General features: G+C 46.4%; 1 protein-coding gene across 3 annotated transcripts in view; it reads right to left on the bottom strand.

Annotated features, from left to right (window-relative positions):
• Positions 1–11,151, bottom strand: part of LOC139769330 (uncharacterized) — a 43,680-nt gene that overhangs the window by 4,558 nt on the left and 27,971 nt on the right. Inside the window, exons 2-4 of one of the 3 annotated variants that reach the window (XM_071700270.1) lie at positions 4,877–5,849; positions 4,364–4,423; positions 2,249–2,441 (exon numbers count right to left, since the gene is read on the bottom strand). In XM_071700270.1, coding sequence (XP_071556371.1) covers positions 2,434–2,441; positions 4,364–4,423; positions 4,877–5,849 — 1,041 coding nt within the window. In that variant the 3' untranslated portion in view covers positions 2,249–2,433. Of the gene's footprint in view, positions 1–2,248; positions 2,442–4,363; positions 4,424–4,876; positions 5,850–11,151 lie in introns of those variants that run through there. The other 2 variants (XM_071700268.1, XM_071700269.1) reach the window with 2 other exon arrangements.

Genomic DNA, 11,151 nt, shown 5'->3' with positions numbered 1-11,151 from the left:
GAGCCAACATGCCCGCATTCCGCTCCGGGTTCTCGCCGATTATCGAAGAGTATATATGCCTTCCTTATTGTTGTTACACGCGCCCACGGCGTTACCTTCATAGACGGCGGAATTGAGAGTTTGCGCGCGATTGACGCTACAACGCTTGTGATCCGCTGGATACTCAGAGCCGGAATGTAGACATAAATCGAGCTTAATTCTAGAACACACAGCATGGGTCTCCCATATCCAAACAAAGCTTCACTTGCTTGAAATTTTCTATTTTCGAAATTTAGTGTTTTAACTTTATAACTTGACAAAATAAAACTTTTTGATATGAAAATCTATTCAGGTTTCGGGCCAAAGCACATAACATGGCGTAGCGATATATACGACGGTCGTAATCCCCGACCTGACAGATCAGGATACGCCAAAGCTTGTGCGTTATTTACGTCCACGACTACGACTGTCATATGTGCTTTGGCCCATATTCTTAAATCTTAGAGCTTCAAATTAAAAAAAAAAACAAGTCCAAAAATATTAACTGAATATAGGCGGAACCAGAGTTACAGCCTATGAAAGTCACATGGATCTCCCAGACTCATGGTGTGTGTTTTCGGGAAGCTGTATTCTAGGATTAAAAAATTGACATTTAGAATTAGAACAAGTTGACGACTCAAGATTATAAAGTCCATTACGAATATGGTTTCACGTTAAAAGGATGGCGAATCAGAGAATAATTAGTATATAACGTAATCGAAGGGCGGATCGAGTTCGCGATTCGACAGATTCCATTTTAGGCTTCGGCTTAAGTTGAAAGTGCGGATTAATCCTTGAAACGCGCAAACTACCTATTCGACTCGTTCCGACTTTAAATGTCTCCTACGCCAATCAGGTATCCTCAGGTATCGCCTCTCCGAGTTGTTTGCGAATTCGATCGCGACGAAAGATTCTTTCGCGATGCGCGGAACGGTGAGTAAGAAGCGAGTGCTAAGCGAGTAAAAGCGACCGAGGCGGACGCTCGACGGGGGGGGGGGGGATCCGAGGGAGGAGGGCGCCGCGCTGGGAGAACGAACACGCACAGGAGAGGAGAAGAAAGAACTCGATAGCTAAGAGATACACCCACGCATCCTTCTAGCTCGTTCCTGTTCCTCTCGCGCGCGCTATACGGAGACGACCCTAACCGGTCCTCGCCGCGTCGTATAGCAGCCGCCCTGCGCCACAGAGAGTTGCATTCAACCGCTGCAGCATCGCGTCTCGTCGCGCCGCGCCGTGCCACGCGACGCACAGCCCAAGGAACGGTACTACTACCACGAGCGCTATCCATTTACGGTATCGCGCGCGTTCACGTGAGAATTCTTCTCTCGCGGATCTCCGCCGGCGAGAACGTGCGACTCCGGCGAAATTTCCTCTCGGCCCGTCGGCTGACATTAGCAGGTTCATTCTTACTTAACGCTCGGGCTACTGAATCATTTCGGAAAAGAAACTTCTTACGAATAGCTAATTTATACGTCTTAAAATAATCTCGAGAAAAGAGATGAATCGAAATGGAAAGTCAATTTGTAAAAATTATTATTCTCTCTGTAACGATACACAGAAAAAAGAAGTGTCAAATCAAAACTTATATACTTATATATAAACAATCTATAATCTTCTTATAAGAATTTCAACTTCTTTTTTCTTGGTTGAACTATAAGTGGCTTTATTCAAGCAAGTTTTCTTCGTTTAACGCAATATAATCTCATTACAAGATTATAGATTGTTGCGTATATACGAGTATATAAGTCTTGAGTCGGTACTTTTTTTCCTGTGTATTCTTTGAGTTTAAACCGAAAATTCTTCATAAGCGTAATACACCGTTGGAACATGTTGTCATGAAGAATTTTCGGTATTTAAACTCAAAGAATACACAGGAAAAAAAAGTACCGAATCAAGACTTATATACTCGTATATTACGCAACAATCTATAATCTTGTAATGAGATTATATTGCGTTAAACGAAGAAAACTTGCTTGAATAAAGTCATTTATATAGTTCAACCAAAGAAAAAAGAAGTTGAAATTCTTATAAGAAGATTATGAACATGTTGTACACAATATTACGCTCGACACTTTTTCCCGTTTTATATAAAAGTTCATTTTTATTTACAAGAAATTCTCTTTAACATCCTTAACTCAAAACGTAAAAATTGCGAGTGCGGCTATTCGTATCCTTTGATTCGCGCGGTATCGTGAGATATGATGTTGCGTTACGATGTCTTCGGAGTCGATCGGCCGATCCGGGGACACCTACGAGGCCTCCAGGCGTCCCCGTTAATTTTGGATCACTTTCACCCGAGAGCCGGCGGCAGCGTTCCATTCCGCGGACAAGTTGCTTTCCAAATACGCTTCCTAGCCCTACTTTGCTCTAGATTTCTTCGGCCACCGGGCTTTCTCGCGACGCCTCGGGTTTCGATTAATCTCCTGGAGATTAATGACAGCGCTTAAACGTCGATTACTTTAAGGTCGAAGAAATTCTAAAAACCAAATAAATATATACTGATCATGAGAAAATTGTGTCAAGAAATTACTAGAATTTATTAGTCTAATGTTCCTAATAGTTTCTGGTTGATTTAATTACGTATTAATCACGATATGGACGTAATTAATTACGGACGTTTTGACGTCATCACTCATGTATCACTCATGTAATCACGATATTAAAATAAATTATGATATTATGATTCTATATTTGTCGCGTCAACAAATTGTCAATCATCGCATTAATTATTAAAGATTATTTTCGTATAATAAATTAATTCTAGACACTAATGAATTAATAACGAAGTCGACGTTCAACACACGCGGCTCGTGGCACGGCGCATTCACAGCGGTGCGGCGAGGGTTCATTCACGAGTCGTCCGACAGACTCGCGCGCGAGGGCCACGTGCCCCCCTCGGCTCGGCTTCTCTTCCACATCGAAGCGTTCCCCTCGCGTTGGTCTCGGCGCGCTCGTGTCTCGCTCGTCTGTGTTTGAGATCGCGCGACAAATTGAAATATCCTCGCATAATCTCGCATATCGATCGGTTCTCCATGATTCTAATCGATCGACGAAGTGTCGTAAGAATTGATCGATGTACTTACGAGATGTACTTACAAGTCGCGGCTGAAGAGGCTGATGGCAAATTAATTTAGTTATCGCTAGTATACTCATCGCGCGAGCGCAAAGAAGCAAGATACCTATTCGATTCAAAAGTCAATGGAGGGTACGAAAGCGAGTACGAGTCACTCGCGCATAATCGGTGCGCGTGCACAAGCTATCTAAATGTAAATCCACAGAGTTACAATAGATAACAGAGTGTACCCTTATTCTAGATTATTTTCAGTCTGTGATTAGAAGAGAATTTATTAATTAAATTATAAAAATAATTTTGAGAAGGTAAGCAGAGGATAATTTTAGCGTGTATTGTAATATTTCGCTCGCGTTTGCCCTGGCTCCTTCGATGACTCATCCCCGAGTCCTTAGAATCTTTAAATTTCGCTTCGTTCGACCGATTCGTTTGAGGCGATGACATGGGTTTACCGCAAAAACTCACCGAGGTATCAATTCGAAAGTGGTACATCGCACTTAAGATGCCTCCGGCTTGCATTCCGCGAGAGACTGCCGCGTAGGCACGTGTGCGGGAAGCACATCTCCTCGTCCTTCTCCCCGCCCATCGTCATCTCCCTCACGCTCTCACGCTCTCTCGCTCTTTCGCGTGTGTTCCACGCGTGTGGGAACTAGCATACGTGTTCGCGTCCAGGTAGCCACACGCGACAGGCGTCGTCGTGTTGGTGCCGCGACTCGCGTCCATGTGTTGGCGAAGCTTGGACACGGATAGGATGTGGGTCGGTCGCTAGCTTCGCTCTAAGCGGAGAGTCGCATACCACGAGAGCTTCGTCGCGTCCCTTACCACGTTTACATATGATAGAAGCACCTTTGCGAGACACCGCGCGAGCGGTGCCAATGGAGAAACGAAGAGACAGGGAGAATAAAAAAGAGAAGAGAGAGAGAGAGAGAGAGAGAGAGAGAGAGAGAGAGAGAGAGAGAGAGAGAGAGAGAGAGAGAGAGAGAGAGAGAGAGAGAGAGAGAGAGAGAGAGAGAGAGAGAGAGAGAGAGAGAGAGAGAGAGAGAGAGAGAGAGAGAGAGAGAAGAGAGAGAGGCGCTCAGGACCGCGCCTTGCCCACGCGCAAACGTCGGCTGCTCGACCTCGCGCTTTCAAACTCCTCGTCTCGCTTCGCGTAGATGAGCTACATACCTAATTACCGGAGAATACACGGAAGCCCCTCCCGCTAATTTTAACGTTTGCTCCCTCGTACTAGCAACAAACGTGATACGTCGAAATACAGCAACGTTTTTCACTCACCCGTATGTATCCGCTGATGAGCCTTCAGATGCGAGCTCTTCGTGTAGACTTTCGTACAACCTGTAAAGGAGAGCGAGAATTAAGTCGGAAGTCAAAGTTTGGAGTGAGGTTGAAATAATAAAGTTAAACACCTAAGCGGGATTAGCGAGATCCATAAATCACTATTGAATTTCAGAGATAATGTTTAAATGTTTTAATTTAATATTTAATTTAAAGTTATATAGATACTAGGAACCATTTCGACTAAACTCCGATTAACTTAATCATTGATTAGTTCATTGGAAATGACCAATCGCATTTGCTCATTAAGCAGATTGACAAATGCGATTGGTCATTTCCAGTGAACTAATCAACGATTAAGTTAATCGGAGTTTGGTTGAAGGTTGGCCCTAAGGCCCAGTTTCACAAGTGTCGGTTAACTTTTAATCTTAAATCAACTCACTCTTCGTCTCCTTCTAACGTCTCCCTTAGAAAGAGAAATTAAGAAATAAGGGTCGAAGTTGTTCTGCTCACCTATGAAATCGCAATGGTGTACCCGGCGTTTCTCCAACTCCGGGTTATTCCGTCTGTTGAACTTGGACGACATCGACGACGATTGGATCCTGTGGGCCGGATTCAGGATCGGGCCTGGCTGGGGATACGGGGGTGGCGGTGTCCGCCTGGGTGGACCGGCGCCGATGGGCGAGCCGGGATCGGAGATCGGTGGCGTCAGCGGCGAAATATACATCAGCCTCGTCATCGAGCCGTAGAGCGGCGATGTCGCGTTGCCGCTCGGCTGATGATGATTGGCCGTTGACGAATCACTATTGCTACCACTGCCGTTGTTGTTACTGTTGTTGTTGTTGCTGGCGCCGTTGCCGCTACCGTTATTGCTACCGGCATTATTCCCGCTCGTGCTATTACTATTAACAGTCCCGCTGTTGTTGTTGTTGTTATTATTGTTGTTGCCGTTGGGGAAGCTCTTAAAGAGTGCCGCCGTCGTCGCCGTTGTCGACGTCGTCGTCCGATGATGGACGACGTGCTGAACACTAGAGGGATTCGGAAAGGGATTCTGCGAGGGGTTCGCGGCCGGTCCTTCGAGGAGATGTAAGGTCGGCGGTGGCGGTAACGGTTCCGTCTTGATCTCTACCGGGGAGAGAACCGGCGGCGGCGTCACGTCGTCAGTCTCCATCTTTATGTGAGACTGCGAGCCCAGCATGTCCGCGTTCTCCGGGTCCAGCTTCTGGATGCTCGACGTGATATCCTCCCAGAGCGGCGGCCTGAGAAAGACATCGTCGTCCTGGCCGGCGCTCGCCGGCTGACTCCTAGCGGAAACGAAACTGGCCTGCGGTGGTCGGCACACCGCCGTAGGCCCGCCGACCTCGAAGAAGTCCTCCATGTGCACGGACGGCTCCCGCGCATCTCTCGCGTCCGATTCATCCTCGTCCAACCTCTGCAGACGATCGAGATCCTGCCTGCACAGCAAAGTGTCCAGGTCCGACGTCTGCTGGGGACAGAAGAAACAGAGGACTCGTCGTGTATAATCATTAATCTAAAACTTTCTAATTAACTACATTTGTAAATTCTAACTTGAGTTACTATCAATATTTTATTTATATTATTTAATTATATCATAATTATATAATGTAGCTTACTCTTCGTTCGATCGCATGTTATCTCTTATATAACTTTAATCAGCAAATATATTATCTATTATCGTCTATCAGTGTTAATTTTTTAGTGCTAATAATAGAAGTAGATATACGAAAACTTATTGGCGATAACGTTTTAATGAAGCGTTTCGGAACATACATTTACTAGATTTTTTTTACTAACAACAATCAGTTAAAGTCTCTTCGGGCTATTCCAGCATTTAAGATTGTAAAGGGCGCATCTGCCGATGAAAAAGGACGGAGAGAGCGAGTGACTTGCGATATGATGATACGCGCGGCGAAGGTCCCCAGATAGAGCGTCGTCAACATGCCCAACGCTGTCTCGCCCTACGACGTCCAGCACGCGCGAGGAGGAGCGACGGAAGAAGGAACGCGAGAGACTGGCGATGCCGCGTCATCCTTTGCATGATTTGTACACGGGCAACGCCGCCCTCGCGCCCCATAGTACACCGTTCCTCCCTTTTCCTCTCTTGTCATGTCGAGAGACAACGAGTGCCACCTCTCGCTACAGCGCGTTCGGTGCATAACATTCGGAGGATTTCTACAAGGGTCTCTTGGATCGACGAGCATCGCTCTCGTCGCCGGCGATGGCAGCCGTCGATACTGTTCTCGCGCCGGAAATGCATGTACGGGTATCAAAAGCGAGGCTGGGAGACAGTTACGGCATCGTTTCGATCTTTACGACTTTAACACTTCCGCTGGAACCTAAAGTCGTGAAGTCGTAGAATCGTACCAAGTACCTGTCGAAAAGGGATCGAAAAAATGGTGATCGTGCTCCGATCTTTAGGAACTACATTTTCAACCTGTAACGTTAAAGTTTCTTCGTCTCCAAATCTAAAACTGTTTCACGTGAAAGAGACGTTCTTCGAATGTTCAGTAGACATATAGTTATATATAGTTCAGTCTACATATATTGCAAAGAAAGGGTTATATAGATTCGTTGAAAAATATCGCGTGGCGAGCTTTCAAGCTTTCAATCGGGTTTTCTTGCTCGCGCGCGGCTTGTGCAGTCTGCAATGATTTATGAATTATTTACACAATGAATAATTCATCGTCAGAAGATTGGTACACTCGCGACACTCGATCGTACCTGATATGCAATTTGAAAAGGAGCTCGTGTGCGCGAGCGAGGTACGATATGCCCGCGAAACATTATACTTAAAAATCTGTATGCTTAAATCGTATGCATCGTGTCGACGAACCATAGTCCCTTGATCGCGAAGGACTCGATTTTACGAACGGTGAAAGAATATAGATCAAAAATTCTATTTTTGCGGAAAGAAATGGAAAACCGAGTCTAAAAAATTCTATTATATCTATAGTAAATGAAGGTACGATATTTTTTTCGTGATTTTGCGATCCGAGTTTAAATTCACAAAAATTATGACGATTCGGGATTGCGATTCGAGGCGGACAGCGTAGACGGAAATGTCAAATGCGACTTGTAATGCTATAGAAAAATTGATAACGTAAGGTGCGTCCGTATCCTATATGTAAAAACTGTATTCGGCATTTCTAGCTTGATCTAACAAAATGTATCCAGCCAGTATTGAAAGTGCCATTTACGCGCCAAAAACACACACGATATTAAATACGAGTGTCCGAGACAAACGCGTTCGAACGCGAGAGAATTAACGTTTCGTAATTTTCTTTCTCGATCCATCGAGGCCCGCCGCGCGGTGGGACCAGCCTCTTTTCCTACAGTCTCTCGTCATCCGTCTCTTTCTCGCGTTGCGATGATAATGATAGTGCGGAGCGCGAGCAAAGTTCGTCCATCCGGCTATTAATGCGCGTAATCATAGAGCCAGGGTCGCCGGTGTTAATAATGCGTTTTCGAATCTGTCGGAGCGAGAGAACGAACACCCACGCCGCGGCCGATACTGCGTCGTCATTATGTAGCGGCGGATGCGCGTGTGTGCGCGTATGCGTGCGTCCCGTGCGTGCGTGCGTGTGCACTCCCACGCGCGCGCGTCCACGAACACGCGAGCGTATATACGCTACGCTAATATCTCCGCTTGATTATTCCAGTTGATCGCAAGCTGGTTTGTTGATCGCGCACCAATAGCACAACGACGATGACGACGATGAACGTCGTAATCGTCCTCGGAAAAGGAATGATTTTTTTTCTGTCGGCTGTTAGCGAGTTAATAAATCCAGTTTGTCGTATTCCGGTGAAACATAAGATACGATATCCGTTCTCTTGTGACTCGATTAGCATGCAGCCAATGATTCCGGAGCGCAAGAGCGTTTCTCGCTTCGGCTCGTTGCCGACGTTGTATATCAACTGAGTTCGCGAGAGAACGTGGAAAACCGCGAGAAACGAGAAAAGTCGAGAATATTGGAGAAAACTAGAAATATATAGTCATTATAGTCGATCGTCTTTAAATACAATTACCCAGATAGCAAGTTGCCCGCAGGTTGCTGTCAATTTGCTTAAAACTGCTCTGCTAAGTTGCCTTCAATATTAAGGAAAGCGACTTCCGATTTTGCCTATTGGATTGCCGACTTTTATTGCCACCAAAACGGTTGCCAACAGATTGTGGCAACTTTTATGGCAATAAGTATGCTACGAGCTTTCCGCTTGTTTGCGTAAGGTAATCGTTGTCTGCATAATGCTTTTAAGTTGCTCTAAACGAAATTACTGTTGTCCGGTGACAGCAATTTGATGACAACTGACAACTGAAGGGAAACTTATGCCAAACACTATTTCCTTTTTATGCCAAGGAATGCTTGGCTATCTGCGTATAAGAAAATGTAATTACTCGTAAACTATCTCGAAGTGAGGTATCATCGGGAGATACCGATGCTTCAAAACAAATCGCGAGCACCTTTCTCATATGCTCTTCTATTCCAATAAAAGAATATTCGATAACGAGAAATTTGATTAAATATAGTCGTTTATCAGATTGCGTAACGTCTTCGGCGCCTGCGATACGGCGCCTCCGATAACTCGCGCGACCAAGTCGACTCGTACTTCATAATTATTTCGGGCGCCAAATAAATTCATCGATACAGCGACGTGATAAACGCGATACGGCCTAGAAAGATGGAATAGAAGAATCGACGCGACGCCATGCTGCTCGCGGTGAGAAAACGCAGCGCGCAGAAGCAAGCAGCACAGCTCGCCGAATCAATCTGGGGAGGCCACACCCTCTGACCTAAAGCCGTATTATCGCGATAAACGCCCAGGAAAATGTCAGCCATGAAGCTGCTCCGAAATGTCCTCGCGCGCGATTCTTGCCGAAACACTTATCATCGCCGTCGCGACTTCGCGTTCGATATCGCGATCGCCGCGTTCACGCTATATTCGCTCGGATGGATACGTTCCCGCGAGAAGGCACGAGTACGCTCGCAGTCCATCGTACTTTTCTGCTCGTCGAGGCGTTCCGACCTCGATAACAATGCACGGACGCGGGGGTAGCGCGACATCGAAGTAGCTCCAGCGATCGCTTTCATAATGCGAGACCTTTGGATTCTTCGTAGATAATTACTTTCGCGATACTTAACCCGAGAATAGGCGCCTGATTTTCTTTTTCATAAATGGTCACCAGGGGTGATTTTTACACCGCAATTAAGAGTCAATGTTATTAATACATATTGCACATTTTTGGTTGTTCTATAATATATGTATATAGATAGACAATATGTATACAGATTTACTAAACATTTTCTGGAAAAAGTAAGAAAAAGCCAAAAAATATTTAAAAACGAAACAAGCACATTAAAGTTACTGTGACGAGTTTCATTTCTTCAATACTGAGGTGTAAAAATCACCCCAGGCGCTCGTTCCTAGGTTAATCTCAATGACCTATCGTAATTATAATTTAATTGATACAGTCATAGGATAGTGTGAAATCTGTGTACCAAGTTCTATCGCTTGTTATTGAAATATAAGAAAATCGACGTATCAATCATGCATGATCATTTCGCGCTCGCGAGTCTCCGGAGTACCGTCCTAGTTTTTTTTCTCTCGCGGTAAAACCTTAGAATTTCGCTAAGATGACGCCGTCTGAGATGCTAAACGAGCGAGGCTCTCTCGTTAGTTCACCGAAGGAACGGCTTCAACAGGCAGAACGAAAAAGAGACGAAGGAGGCGTTCGAATCCGGGCTCCGGGCGACTGCGGGTCGCGTCGCGTCGCATCGCGTCGCGGGTAGGGACGGGGGGCACAAGGCACAAGACGCACGGAGGTCCCTCGTATCCACCGATCCCCCTCGAGGGGGCTGTACATCCGTGGCGCGGCGCGGCGCGGACACGTAGATTCTATCTCTCCGTCCATTCAGCCGCCTAGGTAATAAAACTCTCGCGTCCATTATTTACTTGCATTATCGTTACTTTACGCCTACGCGGACGCGCCGTATTTATGGTGAAATTATTCAGTATTATTTCGCGGATATGAATAAGATGACGCCGGAGATACGTCGCCGTCGTCCCGTATGCGATGCGCGATTCGCGAAATCTTTCAGGCGGAAAGCGAAATCGCGCGAGATCTATACGGCTCCGCTATCGCGAAAGGGCAATCACGCGCGATCGAGATCCGATCGATCCGCGTCTGATCGCGCGCGCGATCGCGATTTCCCAGTTACTCGCTCGTGCAGCGAAGGTGGAACCAAATTTAACCACCCTCCCGCTAAGATAGACGAACCATCATCGACACTATCGCCGCGTGACGAGATTGCCGAAGGCGATATTTCGGCCAATCTGCTGGAAACTCGTCGGAAGCGACGGGTTTTAGCCTATCGGCTAAAAGTACGGGTCGAGAGAGGGTTGAAAGGGGAGAAAATCGATTCTCGGGCATCGCGTTGCGCAAGGGCTCTTAAAAGGATGGCGCGGCGATTAGGACGAAGAGGCAAATGGCGGCGATGGCGTCGGTAGGCAAGAGAGTATCATTGTTCTCTGTATACATTTCGTAAGTAGATTGGCATTTGTGATGCAAGTCGAGCTGCGCTGCTGCCGCTGCCGTCGCCGCCGCCGCCGCTACTGCCGTCGTTGCTGCTGCTGCTGTTGCTGCTGACCTTTAAACGACTTTCTTTTAGACTACGCGTGACTTGATCTCGGAACTCGATTCTGCTCGATTCCCCCGGCCCTCGTCGTCGTTCTACTCGACGCGAGAGTGATACGTGCACCAGAGCACAGTA

This window comes from Temnothorax nylanderi, unplaced genomic scaffold (genome assembly GCF_030848795.1).
Source record: "Temnothorax nylanderi isolate EJ_2023f unplaced genomic scaffold, tnyl_v1.0 TNYL_tig0022_pilon, whole genome shotgun sequence".
In the NCBI taxonomy this organism is placed as follows: domain Eukaryota; kingdom Metazoa; phylum Arthropoda; class Insecta; order Hymenoptera; family Formicidae; genus Temnothorax; species Temnothorax nylanderi.
This window is presented reverse-complemented; position numbering and strand designations above follow the sequence as displayed.